Source organism: Onychostoma macrolepis, chromosome 24, assembly GCF_012432095.1.
Source record: "Onychostoma macrolepis isolate SWU-2019 chromosome 24, ASM1243209v1, whole genome shotgun sequence".
Taxonomy (NCBI): domain Eukaryota; kingdom Metazoa; phylum Chordata; class Actinopteri; order Cypriniformes; family Cyprinidae; genus Onychostoma; species Onychostoma macrolepis.
This window is the reverse complement of record NC_081178.1, coordinates 8,983,335-9,002,944: the sequence shown is the minus strand read 5'-3', so window position 1 is coordinate 9,002,944 and position 19,610 is coordinate 8,983,335. Positions and strand designations below refer to the sequence as shown.

Genomic DNA, 19,610 nt, shown 5'->3' with positions numbered 1-19,610 from the left:
TGCCCATACCGTATGCACTTATGCACCCCCATACCATCAGAGATGCTGGCTTTTGAACTGAAAGCTGATCACATGCTGGAAGATCTCCCTCCTCTTTAGCCCGGAGGACACGGTGTCTGTGATTTCCAACAAGAATGTCAAATTTGGACTCGTCTGACCATAGAACACTTTTCCACTTTGAAACAGTCCATTTTAAATGAGCCTTGGCCCACAGGACACGACGGGGCTTCTGGAGCATGTTCAGATATGGCTTCCTTTTTTGCATGATAGAGCTTTAGTTGGCGTCTGCAGATGGCACAGCAGATTGTGTTTATCGACAGTGGTTTCTGGAAGTATTCCTGGGCCCATTTAGTAATGTCAATGACAGAATCATGCTGATGAGTGATGCAGTGTCGTCTGAGGCCCCGAAGACCACAGGCATCCAACAAAGGTCTTCGGCCTTGTCCCTTACACACAGAGATTTCTCCAGTTTCTCTGAATCTTCTGATGATGTTATGCACTGTAGATGATGAGATTTGCAAAGCCTTTGCAATTTGACGTTGAGGAACGTTGTTTTTAAAGTATTCCACAATCTTTTTACGCACTCTTTCACAGATTGGAGAGCCTACTTCTTCTTCTAAGACATCCCTTTTATAGCTAATCATGTTACAGACCTGATGTCAATTAACTTAATTAGTTGCTAGATGTTCTCCCTGCTGAATCTTTTCAAAATTTCTTGCTTTTTCAGCCCTTTGTTGCCCCTGTGCCAACTTTTTTGACACCTGCAGCAGGCATCAAATTTGAAATGAGCTCATTTAGTGCATAAAATTGTAAAATTTCTCCGATTAAACATTTGTTATTTTCTCTATGTTCTATTGTGAATAAAATATTGGCTCATGTGATTTGAAAGTCTTTTAGTTTTCATTTTATTCAAATTTAAAAAACGTCCCAACATTTCTGGAATTCAGGTTGTAATTATGTCATAGACCAGCTGTACTATCCACATGAATTTTCTTAATATATTACTATATTTCAACAATGTTATTTCAAAAAATTTTTGTTATGTTATATATATATATATATATATATATATATATATATATATATATATATATATATAAAATATATTTAATTATGTTTTATAAAATTAGCACTAAACTTGATGGTAAACTGATGGTATCTGAGCCATACTATTCACAGTCTTTTGTACTTTTGTCTCAGCGTATTTATATTATAATAAATGTTTAATATTATTAACTTTTATATAAATTTTTTACATATTTATATTAAAAAAATTCTATTTACACATGACTAAGTTATTTGTGAAAGAAATCTGCTGTAAAAATGATAACTGAACTAACCAATGAAAGCCCATTTCCACCACAAAAGAAAAAAAAAATGATGACAGACATAATTATATAAAATAAAAATTGAAATTGAGATACTAAGTCATATTTATGAGAAAAAAAGTTAAGTTAAGTCAAAATTATGACAATTATGAGAAAGTTTATGAGTCATGTCAAAAAATTATTTTTACTGTTTTTATCTCACAAGTCATGAGTTTTATCTCATATATCATAAGTTTGATTCCCAGTGACAAACTGATAATCGTATACCTTGCACCTAATGTTGTGTTGATTACATACTGAAATGAGACGCAATTATATTGATTATACTGAATTTTACTGAGGTATAAAAGAGCAACGTCTAAGCTATAAACATATCTGGGTGTGTCTTTTTCGCTGAAATCACAAAATACAAAACAGAACAAATGAACTCATAAGAACTTGAAACGAACTTTCTCTATTTCTCTGGCGCATTCATGAAAACTTCTTATTTGATCCAGTGTTTGTTAACTTCCTTTGAAGAGTCTTTAAGAAGTTAGTTCTGTTTTTGCTTTTCAAAGATTTTCTATGTGACTGTGACAGAAGGGTGAACTCTTTAAGTGAACACAGGCAGCGTTAGCCTGCAGGCCGAACTGAGATTATCCTGCTGACTGGAATAACCTGTTATCGTTCGTTCTTTGACAGAGAAACTGAAAAAAGCTGAGATGTTTTTATGTGAACTTACTCAAGAGTGTGACAGGTCATGTCACACGGCCAAACTTGATCTCAAGATGCTAGATGGCAAAGTGCGAGGCAGTTCCTGTTCCCAGCAGCTACATAACCTGATACATATTTTCAGACTTTGCTTAATTTGCCTTCAGGAAGAGTTCTTCATGCCAACGTCTCAAATCCCCCTGTAGATTATTATGGCACACTGTAACACGAGTAGTCAATGATTAATCAGGGAAAGCTGCGTGATTATTATTTTAAAGGAAAACAAGACCCGAGTAGTTCACATACCTAGCGTTTGGAGGAATGTTATCTTTCACATTGTTCATTGCTTCCTGAATTTAAGGGTAGTTGCTTGCACGAAGCCAGGACTCCTGTTTCCCTGTAAAGCAGTTTATTGTCAAAGCTATTACTGCAATATTCCTGAGCTGATGACAGCTAGACAATTAGTGACTTATTAAAAATTTATGTTAAATCAAAGCCTGATTTGATTTCTAACAGAAAGTTCTATGTGGCAATGTACACACAAATAAATAGTTTACTTCCACTTCTGAGCGCTTAATTGTTTTGGAAATGAATTCAATTCGAATTCACTGGTAAAATATGACACATACAGTGTGAACAACCACAAATGCATTTAAAAACAGTAGCGAATCTAGTAATAGATTGTTTATGTTTTACGTTTTACTTCACTACATTCTAAAAGTCCGATTTTTTACTCCACTACATTTCATAAAAAACATGTCGCTCCTCATTAATTCATTGAAGACCCATTCCAAGAAGCAATAGCGATGTCCGATTCACATACAGATCACTCTTTTGAACCATTTCTTTTCAGTGAAACTGCTGAATTGGTTCACAATTCGCAATGAACAATTTGTTTGCAAATTGGCCTGGGCTGCTTTTCCCGAAAGTATCATAAGCTTAATTGGCACCAAATGGTCTCTGCGATCTACTTGGCTTACAATGCTTTTAGGAAACACGGCCCAGGCTAATTCACAAATGAATCATTCAGTGTGATTTGTGAACGGATTCAAAAACCACCATAAGGCCTGTTCACACTAAAAAGAATGATAATGATAACTATAACAACAACTATACAAGCCTCCACACCAACGCACAGTAACATTCTGTTTATCATAAGTTATGTTGTCTGACACATTAATTGCTCGAGCCCTTTAAAGTCAGATGGATTCTGATTGGTTTTCAATGTTTTTATCATTCATCAACTGGAAATATATCCTTCTGAATGTGATTCCAATGATATCGTTCCTCTGTGTCGTTATTGCTATAGTTGTGGTGTGGGTGTCACTATTCTCTCAATTAAAATGATGACTAAACCTAATTATGACAAACAATCATGAGAATAAAGGTGAAATTATGACATAAAAAGTCATAAATATGTCATAAATATGACTTTTTTTTATCTCAGATTCAGCATTTTATCTCATAACTGACTTTGTAGGTCTGTGTCATCATTTCAACTTCATAAATATGATTTTTATCTCATAATTTCAACTTTTTATCTCATAAATATGATATACTTTGTCAAAATTTCAACTTTTAATGTCAAAATGATGATTTTTTTTTTTTTTTTGTCATATTTCTGATCTTTTGTGTCAGTTTGGACATTTTATGTCAGAATTTTGACGGTTTATGTCAGATTATGATTTTTTTTGTCTCAGAATTTGGACTTTTCTCCCATCCTTTCGCATGCTTTTCTTGCCGTATTTTGAGCAGCATAATTGTCTCTGAAACAGTACATTTACTTTTGATAATTAAAGAGATGTTTCAATAAAAAACAAAAAAACTTACAAAAAAACATTATTTACTCACCCTCATGTTGTTCCAAGTCTACATCACTTTCCTTCTTCTGTGGAACACAAATAAAATGACTAAATGTAAATGTAAGTGAATAAATGTAAATGAGTGAATAATGACATGTTCTTGATCTATTCCTTGGTAGTGCTACAGTAATGCTGAAATGAATTTCATTAGATTAACTGTAGTTAAACTCAAGGACATGAGTTTGTCCAGCACTGGCACTCACAGTACATCATGTACATCACTGAGTGGTCAAAATTGTGTAGACAAGACTTTCTGATGAACATTTGAGCCTGTTTCATGTACTTTTCTGTACTTGACATGTTGGCTTGCGCATTTGCACACAGAGTCAGAGTTTAGCTCATCTATCACACTCCACCCAAGAATGACCATTTGGCTTTCATAGCTTCTTAATAGAGAAATACTGCCAAGTCTAAAAGCACACAACACCCCTCTAAGCCTTCACATTTTCATCTTCATAAATCAGCTGAGGAAATCTTCTCCTCCTTAACGGTTCGAGACAGACTTTCTCAGCGATCTCTGACCTGAAGTGCATGTCTATTTGAAAACCTAAATAAATATAGCATGCATTCATTTCAGCTCTGATGGCTATGGATGGAGCGAGGGCAGGCCGGCCCTCAGTACAATCCTCCCACATGGCGACGTGGCAATCAACATCAACCTTGGCCTTTTTCACCCCAGAGGGAAAATTGGGAATCTCCCTGTCTCCCTTCCCTCTTACTCAGGAGTGATGTCACTGAGAAGCACAATACGCCCTTGTATCCCGGCCTTTAGGTCTCTTGGCACTTTGATTGCATGGCTTAGGCATGTCAGAATATCATTTTATATGATATACCCCCCCTCCCCCCCAACAAAAGATTTTACTCTTTCACCCCTTCTTTATTTCCTCCTGCTCTGTTTTCCATTTTTGAGCATTTGACACTAACAGCAATTTTTTTCAGACGATAAAGTGGGGCCCCCCAAAATTGAGGGTCTTTTCACGAGCCAAATTCCTGATTCCCCAAGTGCAATGAAGCATTGAATCAAGGCCCTGTAACTCTCTGAGAAACCCCCCATGTTCTTCGCAACGGATATGATCACACATTCATCAGCGCTCTGTCAAGTCTTTACGGCCCCTGCAGCTTAGTTTAAAAATCCCTTAGGAGGGAAAAACAGCCCTGAGGTCCTATTGTTAGTTCTCACTTTAGCTTGCTATCAGTTTGGAAAAGTGCATAGTAACACAATGATATCACAGTTCAGCTCTATATAACTGTAGTGAACCGAAGGCTGATATGAAACAGCCCTGAGGTTTTTTTGTCATTCGGAATTACATTTAGAGCCGTGAGCGGTGCTTTCCCGTGCAAACGCTGCTATGCTAGGGCATTACAAATTGCTGCCAGGGTGTTGCTGTGTGTTCTGAGAGGTTGTCAGGGCGTTGTTGTGTGTTCTGAGAGGTTGTCGGGGTGTTGTTGTGTGTTCTGAGAGGTTGTCAGGTGTTGTTATGTGTTCTGAGAGGTTGTCAGGGCGTTGTTGTGTGTTCTGAAAGGTTGTAGGGGTGTTGTTGTGTGTTCTGAAAGGTTGTAGGGGTGTTGTTGTGTGTTCTGAGAGGTTGTCAAGGTGTTGTTATGTGTTCTGAGAGGTTGTCGGGGTGTTGTTGTGTGTTCAGAGAGGTTGTCAAGGTGTTGTTATGTGTTCTGAGAGGTTGTCAGGGTGTTGTTATGTGTTGGGGTGCGTTCTGAGAGGTTGTCAGGGTGTTGTTATGTGTTCTGAGAGGTTGTTGGGGTGTTGTGTGTTCTGAGAGGTTGTCAGATGTTGTTATGTGTTCTGAGAGGTTGTTGGGGTGTTGTGTGTTCTGAGAGGTTGTCAGATGTTGTTATGTGTTCTGAGAGGTTGTTGGGGTGTTGTGTGTTCTGAGAGGTTGTCAGATGTTGTTATGTGTTCTGAGAGGTTGTTGGGGTGTTGTGTGTTCTGAGAGGTTGTCAGGGTGTTGTTATGTGTTCTGAGAGGTTGTCAGGGTGTTGTTATGTGTTGGGGTGTGTTCTGAGAGGTTGTCAGGGTGTTGTTATGTGTTCTGAGAGGTTGTTGGGGTGTTGTGTGTTCTGAGAGGCTGTCAGGGTGTTGTTATGTGTCGGGGGGTTGTGTGTTCTGAGAGGTTGTCAGGGCATTGTTGTGTGTTCTGAGAGGTTTTCAGGGTGTTGTTGTGTGTTCTGTTAGGTTGTCATGGCATTGTTGTGTTCTGAGAGGTTGTCTGGGCATTGTAATGTGTTCTGAAAGGTTGTCAGGGTGTAGTTATGTGTTCTGAGAGGTTGTCAGGGTGTAGTTATGTGTTCTGAGAGGTTGTTGGGGTGTTGCTATGTGTTCTGAGAGGTTGTCAGGGCATTGCAATGAGTTCTGAGAGGTTGTCAGGGTGTTGTTATGTGTTCTGAGAGGTTGTCCGGGTGTTGTTATGTGTTCTGAGAGGTAATCGAGGTTTTGTTGTGTGTTCTGAGAGGTTGTCGGGGTGTTGTCGTGTGTTCTGAGAAGTTGTCAGGGAGTTGTAATATGTTTTGAGAGGCTGTCAGGGTGTTTCTGGGGCGTTGCTATGGATGCAAAGGTGGTTTCTGTGGTGTTGCCATGTAGTTGCTATATGTTCTGGGTGGTTGTTAGGGCTTTGCCATGTGGTTGCTATGAGTTCTGACTGGTGACCATGGTGTTGCTATGTGGGTTTTTCCAGGGCGCTGTTACATGTTAGCCAGAATGTTGCTATGCAGTTTCTTAGTCGTTGTTAGATTGTTTCTTACTGACTAAAGTCAGACGATTCCACCTCCAAGTCTTAATGATATTCTGCTCCCTAGATATAGTCTTGGATTTTCTCCTTTTGAAATTGTGATAGTTTATGATGAGAGAGTGTTACTGTGTGTTCAAGAGTTTCTTAAACATTCAGCTCCAAGAAAAAGGGAGTCAGTGGGGGAGGATTTTCTCTCCGGTGCAGGACATCGGTCAATCTTGGTGCCAGACTACAGTTGTGTTTCATGGGCAGAAGAATCTCCCTCCACTACCTCCCACACCAACACCACCCACACACTCATAAAATAGATCCTCAGATCTTTCTGCTGATGTATGAATGTGTCAGGGTCACCATAAGCGATGAGTTTGTCACTCTTTGGCTGCAGCTTTTCCTGGCGTCAGCTAAAACAAACCCCGCCAAATCTACACTTTACATTCGCTTCTGCTGGAAAATCCCAAGTTTCCGGCCCGTCCACTGGTCGCCTGCCGTTGTGTTTCTTTTTTCTCCTTCTTTGTGTTCCTCCTCCTCCCTTCCACTGTGTCTGTGCCAGATATGCTCAGATCCACAGTGCTGCTTATTGCATTGTTTAGGTTGCCTGCAATTCAGAGCAGGACATGTCAACACCATGGCCTTCAGAGACCGCAGTCGAACGCAGCTGGCTGACAGAGATAGAGTGAAAGAAAGAAAGAAAAAGAGAGAAAGAGAATGGGTGTGTAAACAAAAAGAAATATTTGAATTAAGAACAAAGTTCATACCAGCATTTCCATTGTTCTACATGCAAGGACATTTTGTAATCTCTTGCTTTGGCTTCAGAATTGTGAATTAATGTAAACAATCACCACAAACATTGTTTGACCGTATTGCCAATCAGACTGGTTCTTCACAATAAACCTATAAAAGAGCACTGCTAATCCTTAATAAAGAAGCACGCCCTCCATTTTCTGCTGAGCTTTACTTCTTAGGAGAAAGTCACAGTCATTGTCCCAGGAGATTGCTGAAGCCTGTTTGGTCACCTCCGTTCATCTGCTGTTGATTATAGAAGCTGATCTAATCTCAGCGTGACACATCTGGCACAAACAAGTCCATGAAAAAAAGCAATATTGGGTAACTTTACTGACGCTTGCGGAGCAGGACGGAGCTTCGGAAGGGCCCTATCCCGCTCCGCTGTGAACTCACATTGGGAGTCGTTTTAAAAGCATCTATAAACGGTATAATGTGAGAGAACATGTAAGCACCTCCAGGTTAACGAGTAAATATGCTCTGCTGGAAACAGTAGTGCTTTTTAAAGAGTGTTATTCATATTTATTATGTCTTTAAACTTAATAATCATACTCATGGACGGAACAAAAGAAGCACTGTTTTTAATTAAACATTTTGGGGGTTGTATAAAGTTAATGTATTTTGGAAAATTTGTCCGTTGGCTTGGGATTGGAAGGTACTTGGTGTTATGAAGCACCTAGAATGGCATGAGCAAATCATCTTTAAATGTGAAAAATATATATTGCATATATAAGCGTTAGATATGGTTGGACAACAGGAAGAAAATGTAGTTGTACTTTTTGGACCCTGAAATTTAGAAATGACTTTTTTTTTTTTAAAGGGGCCCACCAAAACCTGTCAGCTGAAGTTGATGGGAGTAACAGAATAGCTCTTTAAATCAGATGGCAAGAACTGGCCAGCCCCTGAGTAGCACAATACATGGAATACCCCCTAGACTTTGTAAATGGGACCAGATTGCAACCACATGTTAGAAATCAAATACAGTCAGAATTGGTCATGTTCTCTCGAACAAGAACAATGCAACATTACAATAGAGCAATACATGAATCTGCATTTTCCTGAATGAAAATAAATCAATTCACTGTAAATTGTTATAAATCCATCTTAAGCTAGTGCTTTGGAACATGGTAGAAGGTTTCTAGATGCTGATGCAAGCCGGTCATTAATTCAAGTTCTAGTTCAAGATACTCTTCCAGTTTAAACCAACTAATAGCCAACTTGCACCAGCTAATCATAGTCAACTTACACAAGACAGAAAGTAGTCTAATACAGTCTAATACTTAACATTTACTTGCTAGGAGTATGAACTATCAATCAGATGACAGAATGCATATTCTGTAGCAAAGTTTAATTAAGGGTGCATAGAAATCCATTCATCCTCAGCCTCATGTTGTTTTACATCCATATGTCTTCAATGGAACTCAAATAGAGACTATTCACTTCAACTGTATCTTTCTGAAACACAATAAAAGTAAACAGTGATTAAGCTGTCATTCTGTCACCTCCATTTGCGTTCCATGCATGGAATAAGGAACCCCTTTAGGGGTTAGGAAAAACTTGAGTGGGAAAAATGATAACAGAATTCAATTTTGATTGAATTAGGACTTTAAACATGATGTTCCAGCAGGACAATCATGATTTTATGAGAGGACGGGTGAGCTAGGTAACGTTTACAAGTAGGCTAATTTTACATATTATGATCGCACTGAACAGAAAAGCAAAAACGAAAGAGGCTTTACATATATATCTTTACAGGAAAGCAAAACCTGCACTTTGTTTCCTTGATAGTCGAGCGCTGCCCCGCCTCCATGTTTTTTCATATGTAGAGAGAAGGAATTCTGCCCCAGCTTTTGTCTCGAGCTGCAGTAACACACGCAATGGTCAGCATGACAAGCTCACACACCATGCAGTATATCGGACTTCTGCTGCTGGCTGCAATTCTCCTGCAAACAATAGCAGTGGCCGTAACGTTCATTTACTTCAGCAACGTCTTATCGACGGTAAGGGCCGTTTAACTTAAGCGTTTTAATGCATGTTACCACAGAACTTGTGCAAAGTTAGCTTGAACGCCTTGTCGTGCATGTTGCGACACTGGAAATGCAGTAAATGGAAGGTTGTAGAGCGAATGAGTTTTGTTTGAAAGCGTTTCTCGGTTCGTTTGCTGAGGTTTCTGCTTGCATTTTGTTTAGTGGACAGCTGCCAACAGGTCGCTCAGTGGAGCCTGAAGTACAAGTTGAGCAACAGCAGACTACAAGCAATGGCAATGCACTAGTTATTAAAAAGTTTATTTTTTGCAGAAAAAAAGTCAACATTTTGTGTATGCAAAATATAACTTTCTATAATTTGTTATTGTATAATAAATTAGAAATAAGCACAGAATGTCTTAATTTGTGCACACTGTATGCATAGAAAAGATGATAGAATTTCGTAAAATTATAGAATGGATAGATGATAATGACATGGATTTGCATTTTATGTATGCAAAACATTATAAATGGAACATCCCGGGTCTTATTGTTTTTTTTACATTTTGTGTATACATACAATGACAAGATTTAAGCATTTATCATTTTATTAAAAATACGCATCTATAATAGGCCTATTATATAATTTTTTTAGCATTGTATGCAAGCAAAAAATATACGATTTTTAACAATATATAAATTTTTAGTAAATGCGACATTTTGTTAACATGCAATGTAAAACCATTTTGATTATAAATACAAAATGTCTTAATTTTTGCGATTACAATCATCACATAATAATGAAAATCAATTAGATATGATGACTTGATTTTGCATTGTATAAAAAGATAACTAAAATTGTATGAAAGTATAAAAATTTTTTTTTTGCATTTCATGTATACAAACGAGAAAATCTATTTGATATTTTGACTGGCGTGGACCTACATTTGATTTAAATAAAAATTAAGCACATGTAATGTCATTATGTTTGCGTTTTATGTAGCCTAAGTAAAACAATAATTTATATAGGCCTACATGCACATGTAAAATGCTTAACTAGTACACACAAAGCTTTTTGTTTGAGTATTTAGTTGTTGGCCAAATTCTTCATAAAATCATAAGTACTAAAAAAATTTTTTTTGTAATTAATTTTTTATTTACAGATGAAAGAAACCTTCTCCAAGAGCAGCGTGTCGTGTTTGATGCGCGCCAACCTCAGAACGATAAAGGGTCAGGACTTGAACGCGGCGGAGGGAAAAGACGACCCCTGCTGGCAGGTCACGCAACAGCTCCACTTTCTGATTGAAAAGGTATCCGCTTCAGAGGGGGGCCATGAATCATAAAGCTGGCCAGGGTGTAGACAATGAGTCCATTTATAACTTGGATCGTTTTTCCTTTTTTAATTAATAGAGGAATTTCCTTAATTTTTCCAAGCTTAAATTGAGGGGAAACCCTATTATGAGAAACGATGCTGAAGAATTGGTCAATTCACAACACTAATTGTGAAACCTGAAAATGAATCTTTTTTTTTTTTTTTAACAGTCAATGTCCAGTCGTTACCAGAAAGAAATCTCATCTGCCGTCAAAGGTATTTGACAGCACATTCATATTAAGTTTATATTAAGACTACGAGTGAATTAACCTTGTGGCTTTTAACAGACGAGGTCTCACGTGTACTTCCCTCATTGGTGATCCAAGATCAAGACGATTCCCCTCGGCCTAAGATTGCGGCACATGTGACCGGGAGCTATATACCAGAAAAAGATGGAGGAGGTATGTTTTGTTCCAGGAAAGACTTGATTTATCAAAGTTAAGCTTTGTTTATTAGCTGCTGGAATTTGTTAAGTTTGACTTCTGCAGCTTTTTTCAGTTTCTGAATTGTTACAACAACAACTCCTAGTTTATCTTTGGGTCATAGTCCACATTCACCTTTTAAGTACACTAAGATATGCAGCCAGACTGGAAAACCACTGTGCTATGCAAAAACAGCATTGCATTCCTGCAAATAAACATTGTTTCCCTAAAGGGAAGCCCATCAACCTTTAATGTAGGTCAGAGGACGTTTTACTCCTTTAAAAACCCAAACAGTTTCATCATATCTCTGTGGCCATTTGCCTGAAACAAAAAGCTGGTTTGTAACTCGAGCCGAGTCTTTGAAACGAGCACTCCGTTCCGCTCGTCTGCCAAATGCTGAAACAATGCAGCTTTTCTGTCAAACCCGACCCATAATCCTTCTCTTTGGCTTAACAATGCAGGTCAACTGAACAGGAAGGTCTTCGGCCAGAAGATTCAGTCGTGGGAGTCTGAAAAAGGTCTGGCTTTCCTCCAGAACGTGGAGTTAAGTGACGGAGAATTGGTGGTGCCGCAGGCCGGGCTTTATTACATCTACTCCCAAACTTACTTCCGACACACACTCATCGAGGAAGACGAAAGTGACCGCGAGGAAGAGGATGGGACATCAGGCGAATCGGTTCGGGGCAAACCGATGTTGCAGTATGTTTATAAAAAAGTAAGTTCGTATCCGGTGCCAATTTTGCTAATGAAGAATGCCCGGACGACCTGCTGGTCACGTGACACCGAATACGGCCTGTATTCCATCTACCAAGCAGGGCTTTTTCAGCTTGGAGGAGGCGACAGGGTGTTTGTGACGGTCAGCAACGTAAGCACCATCGACATGGACGAGAAGTCAAGCTTCTTCGGAGCGTTTTTGGTCAGCTAGTGATGCACAGCTAGAAAATAGAGCACCTCACGGTTTGTTTTGAGCTCTAAGATGAGCGACAAGACTCGGCTTGCTCGGTATTTCTACCTGAGCTTTCTTTGAACGGCTGCCAAGCGCCTTAAAACATTTGGACGTGCCCGCCGAGATGCTCCGTCTCTTGCCAAAACAGTTAACCTTGATTGATGAGAGCTCGGAAAGGTGCAAATATTTGGAGCTTTTTTACATTCGGTCAGTGGATCCGATCGTAAATCAGCTACTTGGTGAAACGTGTTGGAGCTCAAATCCAGCACGTCTGCCTGGAGGGGCGACGGAAAGCGAGGGGCTTGCCAGGACATTTTGGAAGCGAGTTGTTTGGACACGATGCGTCTGTCTGGGCAGGAAAACGGAAGGTGCGACTTTAAGCAAGACTTTCACACCTGTGGAAGAGCTGTAGGCTTTTCCTGTGTGCTTCTGTCCTCTTTGGACCTGTGATTGTATTGCCTTTTTCTCCATTTTTAAAGACAAACTGCATATTGGGATGTAGAAATGCGGCTGGAGAGACTTCTAAATCATGCCTTGATTGTATTTTTGACATGATTGTCAGTTTAAGCACTATATTTGTGTTTGTATTGTGAGCTATTTTTATATCATAATTCATTCCTTAAGCATGAATCTTGTACATTAGCTAAATGTGAAAATCACTGTGACGTTGTAAAATGGTAAATCGTCTTGTACATACTGTCTTTTGTATATACTTTTACCAGCGCTGAACATGTACTGAGGATTTCTGCATTTTTGGTTTGTTCTTTGTAGTGTTTGTTTTAATAACATTTATTCTGAAATTCTGAAACTGACTTTCAGTTAAAAGTAACTATGTACGTTACAGTACACTGTGTTTTTCCTTTCTGGATATTTTTCTTACCCAGACCATAATTCTTCATATTAAATATGTACATTATACAGAACGTTGGTAAAACAGTTATTGAGTGATTTATTATACCTTTTAAGACCATTTATATGTAACTATATTACTTCAATATTGTTGTAACAGAGTTAATTTAATAATAATAATAATAATAATAATTAAAAATAATTTAAAACAAATTGTTACAACAATATTAATGTAGTTATATTGTCTTTAAATATGATTTTATATATATATATATATATATATATATATATATATATATACATGCACACACACACTATATATAGACCGTGACAATATATTAGGTGATTATTTTTATCTCAAATATTTGCTATCCACTGGAACTTTTACATTTTTGTGGAATTTTTATGCCTATTTTTTTTTTTTTATTTAGCACATTTTACATAGTCACAAATCTGTTTCTTATAGCAACATGAATAAAACGTTTTTGTAGAAAAATTGATTTGATTTACTACACCTATTTCCAATAAACAAAGAGGTTATGAATATGCAAATTGTTGAGGTACATAGCATGCTGTTTTTTTTTTAATCAAAAGTGCAATTCTTTTTGTCTGTATTCTGCCCACTTGTGGTAAATGTTCGCAAATACAATTACTGGGCAGAGGTCCAAAATATTGATGCACCCCATGGATTTGTTTGATTTCACTATTAAGGACATATCATTCTAGTTAACCATCTAGTGTTCTTTGGAACATGACTGATTAATAGTTACATTTTTAACATCTGATGTTTCAGGTGCAGTATAGATTTTTCAAAGTTACTTTAGACACAGATGCAACACTAATTGAAAACATAATATATATGGATTTTCCCAGGTTTGAGTTCATAACAATAGTGCCTACCTAAGCAATATTTTTCCCCGAGCTGGAATATGAATGAAATGCCTCATTAAAATTGTAGGCTAATAAACTGTCAACCCCTGTAAAGTGATTTTTCACTGGCGAAGAAGAGCAACAGCTCAAAAAATGCCACCTCCACAAGCTATACCCACCTTCATGTTACTTCTGATCAACTTGGTCAGGAAAAACAACATCGCACACATAGTTCACTCATGGACAGCCATATAAGTTATGCACTCACATATGGACAACATGTGTTTCATTGCAATGTCTTGTGATTGTAATACACTCTTGTAATTGTTTGCAGAACCCATTGTTTAACATCACATGTCTGTGCAGCTGTGTTTAGCTTATTCCATTTACATTCAAGTTTGGATATATATAGTCACACTAATTAATACATTTATCAATTTAACAACCTTTCTAAACATGTCAAAAAGGTTTATAAAATCACCTTCAGAAAAAAACAAAACAAAAACAATGCAACTTCAGATAAAGTGATTTTTGAAATGAAAGACAAGAGTCATGTTAGGATTTTTCTTTTTTTGTGGAAATATGTTACATTTATATTACAGGTATTTAAATGCCCCAAGGGAAAAAAAAAACAGTTTGAGACAGCAAAAACTAGCACAATCAGGACAACAACATAATTTAGACAGAAAACCGTACATACTGCATCTGTGTGACTTGCATCTGTAGAAATGGTATCCAGCTGATGCCCTGGGTGGACCGTAATCTATGTTAAGTGATACCCAATAAATACTGCAAATGTTGTTAATGTAACTTACAAAATATATCATAAAATGTACTTTTTAAATCGAATTCCTTAAGTCTGTGTACAAAAACTGTTTATAAATACAACCAGTCTCTACTGATGCTGTAGGGTACCATTCATTTAACAGGTCTCATCCCCTAACCTACAAACTGAAAATCTTCCACATATGCACATAGCGTGACCCACAATAACGAGGTCAGGTATATCTTGCCAAAGATCATGCCTTACAGATCACTTGTACTTGAATGTAAAAAAAAAAAAAAAAAAAGGAAGACCTTTCCCAAAAGAAACTCTCTACTTCCAGTATTCCACCTCACCGCTCCTCTTAAAGGTGTGCAAGAAAACCAAAATGAATAGTACAAATGATTTAAAGGCACGAGCTTCAGCAATAACTAGTTTAATTGATAATGTGAACTGGAACAGAATCACAGTAGCTGCCTTATCGCTGACTCTGCTGGCATCAGCCCCTCGGTACAGTGCCATTACACTGAAAGCAAGCCGGTTTGGAATACAGGGTGATGTTAAAGGAGAATCATCTGGTACTCAGTCAAACCTCATGTCCAATGGTTCATCGAATCCTTTGTCTTCGTGTGGCCCCGTAGCCAAGAAGGAGGCCACAGGTGAGCCGGCCGCCGTGGAGACGTTAAGCATCCCACCAGCGCCGCTACCGGTGGCGTTCCGCACTGCGATGCTGGTGACGTTGATGCCTAGAGTAAGTCTTGTCTGCTCGAGCGCCTTCTCTGGCACCGCGAAGGCCTCCAGCTTCTTTTCGCCATTGGCCATGTAGGAGTTCTGGCAGCCCCTGCATATGCAGTCCAGACAGGCTTTGCGGTTGGAGTAACAGGGGCATCGCTGTCCACGGCATGTAAGAACACTTGGGTTTTGAGTTGCTCTGCCGCACTTGCAGCCCTTTTTCTCCTGCGCCTTTTTGTACACCACTTTCGTGGGGCTCCCGGGAATGAGGGCGTTAGTCAGAATCCGTTCTTTCGTCTTCTCCTTCGACTTCGGAGTGCCCTGTTTTGACTTAGTGTATGCCTTTTTGGGTCCATGGTTGTCAATGGTCTTTTTGACAGTTTTCGCAGGCACCAGTAATGCCTTGCCCACCTTAGAAAGGCCACCACCATTGGGCACCGCCGCCATGTGGGGGATAGTCTGAACGGGAGATTTAGGTTCGCATTTGACTGGAACAGGGGCGGAGGCACCCAACGTGGGGCCGCGGATGAAAGTAGAAATGGGCACGGGTTGAATCTTCTCGCTGTCGCTTTCCGACCGCGAGCGCTTCCGGTTGGACCGTGGCATTCTGGGCGTCACTGCGGAACAGGATATTCCCAAATGTTGCGGATTCTTTTGGGACATCGGGTGCTGGGGCAAGAGTACCTCCTGTGAGTCTTGCGGCAGAGAGGAAAGCTGCCGAGCAGAGTCGATCGATGAAAATGGTCCATTCAAGTTCGCCGAAGATTCGAGAGTCGACTGCAATATCGCGGGACACTCATCCTGGGCGACGTGGTCTGGTTCTAGAGTCCTGAGCACTTCCTCTACACTCAAGAGGAGAGTCCCGCCATCATGTTTAATATCCTCGCCAAAGCCACAAATGTCCATGGTGCTGGTACAAAGCTCCTCGCCAGCAGCTGCCACTGCCTCGCACACGGGGATCTCATTTGTGAAACTCTCCTGTTTCACTACGTCGCCCACACTTTCCACCGAGTCTGGAACACTGGCCTCTAGTGAAGGTAAACTGGCGGTCAACTCCTCCACGTTGGTCAAGCCATTGCAGTCCTGGAGACCGTTCACCCCTAGAGGACTGAGGTCTTGCTCCTTGATCTCTGTCGATGGGGACTGGCCCTCATCGGGGAGTGTTTCTGAGGTCGAGGGTGTAGGGGACTGGCTTGTCAAGCTCAGGGAGAGTGACTCCTCCCCCTGTCTGTTGTCCAATGAGAGGCCCTCATTCAACAGAGCCAAGATGTCTGGCGACCCTCCCACAGTACTTGAAATGTGCTGGGCGAGAGGAGAGTCTGCAATGTACTCGCAGAGCTTTCTGTAGCAGTCCACCAAGATGCACAGCTGCTTATTCTCTTCAAACTGCTCGTAGTCTTTACACCAGCTGCACGAGGGTTTCATCATCATCTTTTTACCTTTACATGATTTACAGACATAGTGCTGGCACGATGAGTTGGTAGGAGCGATTGGATCTTGTAGCAAATTGCCTAAATAAAGAAAGAAACCATGTTTAGACCACAAAACAACAGAATAGGTATTATAACAACACATCTACATGCTAATTATGCAAAGAGCAGCCTAAATAGGATGCTGTACCTTTAAAATGATCATTCTAATCAGTTTTGTGGCTCATGAGCAACACAATACAAGCACTTAATTGTATCTAAACAAGACACGGTTCTGTAACATTCAAGAAAAGCCGCATATGTGCTGATGTTAAAGGGTCATGTGATCTTGCATGATGTGGCTCATATTACATGCTCAGCATATGGTTAGCAGGGAACTCAAATGCAAATGCATTGTGTTTATAAACACATGAACATTATGTAAGCATGCAATGCTTAATATAAATATTAAGCAATTACTGTTTTGATTAGAAAATATGCAGATTATCAACAGCTATATTAGAAAAAAGGAGATAAGCAACGAATTGCCAACTCATTAAAAATAAAGCATTACTATAAACAGTGTTCCCACACCTATTGACCAATCAATTTGACTACAATCAATTTATTATTTGCAATCAGTGCATTTCTAGCTAATTATAGAAAAAAATATAATATAAAATTATAATGATTTGCATTACTGGAAAATGATTAAATTATTATTATTCATATTAACATATTTAATATTTCAATGTTATAGCACCCCAGTGAAAAATACATAAATAAAATGTTAAATTTAAAATAAGGATTTACATGCCTGTACAATTATTTTTTAAAAGTATTATACATTTATAATGATTATATATACACTATACATTTATATGAACATTTTTAATATTTCCACCGAAACCCTGTAAAGAGCGAATCGGGGTAACTGATCAATTTGTCTCGAGCTACTGGTTTTATCTGAATTAGCAGGCAAGCTATTACTATTCAACCGCCATGCATCTATAAACACAGAGCCTGTATGCACTGCTGTGTGTCTAAATGCCCAGGCTCCAGTTGTCATTGTAGGTCAGGAATTTGTGGACTGAATGGGGGTGTGTCATGGTCGGTGGAGCTCTGAGAGCAGCTTTAAGCGTGCAGTGATCAAGCAGAAGTGATCATGCAAGCATGCAGTGATGAAGCAGAATAAACGGGCTCTCACCACACACAAGGCAGGCGAGAGACTGTCTGAAAAAAGGCAAGAGCTTATAGATTTCCGCCAAAGCCTGGGGGTCCCGGGGATCGCACTGCAGCACCGACCGACAAGCTGACACGTAGAGAGTGGTCGCATTCACCGGGTTCATCTCAGCAGTGTCGTGCTAGACAGATCCAGTTCGGGGAGGAAAAAAAAGAGAAGGAGCGACAGTACAAGGCTTCAGTCCCGCCGGCAGCCCACGTATCATCAATGTCGATGAACCTGAGCGTGCAAATCCGTCGAGTGTGAAATGCAAGGGAGATTTCAGCAGATATGCTTGTCTTTACATCGCATGCATTAAAACCACTCCATCTTAACGTTTGCCCCTCTTCCACGGCACGAAATACGGCCAGATCATCATCGTCGTTATCGGATAAAAGCACATCCACGTTGATCCGATTGAAAACACATTCAGCGATGCATTTGCACAATTTCTTGCATTCTTTTTTTTTTATTCAACAACAACACACTGGTGGCGCTCTTCACCCCACCGGGCCTCCAATTACCACCAAATTCAAACAGAGAGCACAGATTGCCTCCTCGTCTTGTCCTGGATGAACGCAGTCCTTATTTGCAGTGCTATTCCATGGGTTTATTTATTATTCTTGTCGTGCATATAAGTGATCAGCCTCAGATCATCATAGCGGCAGCGCACAAGCACCGTCACTCTGTTATTGTCCGCCGCTCTTCATGGCGCTGCCGCCGCTGTTAAAAAAAGAAAAAAAAGAAAACAGGCCGCTTTTTGTGCACCCAGTCTTCCAGTGCGTTAGGCTGCCAGATATTCACCGTGCATGCTGGCGAAGTAATTTCAGCTCGGGTGTAACAAAGCGCCGTGAGTTAGCTGCCCGTTTGATGTCAGTGTGAGCTGCGCCTCAGGAACAAAAACAGGCCGCTTCGCTTCTTTTTAGGATTTATCCTGCCGTTTTCCTTTCGTTTGGGTGCGTCGTGCGTGTTACGAGTGATAAATACGCGAATTTAATATCCACACCATGTGCACAAATTATTCTTTGGAGAAAAACGTATGGATATATATTCAGTAGCGATATTGAAATGTATGTGTATTTGAAAAGCCTTCTCCCCTCCCTTCCTCTCCGCATTAGAACAAGGAGGGGGCGCTGCTGTCCACCTCTCGCGAGAACAAAGGAAGAACGGCTATGGAGAGAGACGCTTCCGGGATAGTCTCGCGATACTTTTCCCGGCTTGGGAGGCTGTAGTGTTTAACTCGCGAGAAGAGAACGCAAACTAGTGTGGGCGACTGGTTCCCTTGGTTACATAAACTTTATGATGTGGGGCGTGGCGTATACTTATCTTTGGGGCGTGGTCCACAAAAAACGCAGGAATAAACATAACAAACAGTAAGTAAAACATCATACGTGATTAAAATAGCAGTCAAATTATATGAAAGATTAATAAATAAATCGATTCATTATTTTCCTATCCATATAAGACACTATTTAATTACAGTAGGCTACTCTATCTGTCAATCATACACAAAAAAGTAAATTTGTCATTTCAACAGCGCCATCTAACGCGTGCATGAATTAATGCTAAACTGAAAAATTGCTTTCTGAATAGCATTCTTATAATGCATTCTGATTTCTCCTACAATTGTGTTACAATAAAATTAGACTCATTTATC

The 19,610-nt window shown here is 39.5% G+C and overlaps 2 protein-coding genes and 1 long non-coding RNA gene across 5 annotated transcripts; 1 reads left to right on the top strand and 2 right to left on the bottom strand.

The window, feature by feature from the left end:
* Positions 1-1,281: 1,281 nt before the first annotated feature.
* LOC131533295 (uncharacterized) lies at positions 1,282-9,269 on the bottom strand. Of its 2 annotated transcripts, XR_009269075.1 has the most exons (4): positions 9,171-9,269; positions 3,870-3,906; positions 2,325-2,415; positions 1,282-2,238 (listed from the first exon to the last, which is right to left on the bottom strand). It is a non-coding gene; the product is annotated as an uncharacterized LOC131533295 (long non-coding RNA). The 2 variants fall into 2 exon arrangements; XR_009269074.1 differs by lacking the exon at positions 9,171-9,269 and having other exon boundaries at positions 3,870-4,611.
* tnfsf10 (TNF superfamily member 10) lies at positions 9,170-13,120 on the top strand. Its single transcript, XM_058765553.1, has 5 exons — positions 9,170-9,404; positions 10,532-10,678; positions 10,911-10,956; positions 11,028-11,141; positions 11,624-13,120. Exons 1-5 carry the CDS (start codon positions 9,282-9,284, stop codon positions 12,085-12,087), a joined length of 894 nt encoding a protein of 297 aa, XP_058621536.1. The 5' UTR covers positions 9,170-9,281; the 3' UTR covers positions 12,088-13,120.
* A 1,257-nt stretch (positions 13,121-14,377) lies between these two features.
* msl2b (MSL complex subunit 2b) lies at positions 14,378-19,178 on the bottom strand. 2 transcript variants are annotated; one of them, XM_058765552.1, is made up of 2 exons: positions 18,758-19,178; positions 14,378-16,833 (listed from the first exon to the last, which is right to left on the bottom strand). In XM_058765552.1, the coding sequence occupies exons 1-2, from the start codon at positions 18,762-18,764 to the stop codon at positions 15,173-15,175; spliced, it is 1,668 nt and encodes a 555-aa protein (XP_058621535.1). In that variant the 5' UTR covers positions 18,765-19,178; the 3' UTR covers positions 14,378-15,172. The 2 variants fall into 2 exon arrangements, with proteins under 2 accessions (XP_058621535.1, XP_058621534.1); XM_058765551.1 differs by having other exon boundaries at positions 17,939-19,177.
* Between the last annotated feature and the right edge of the window lie 432 nt (positions 19,179-19,610).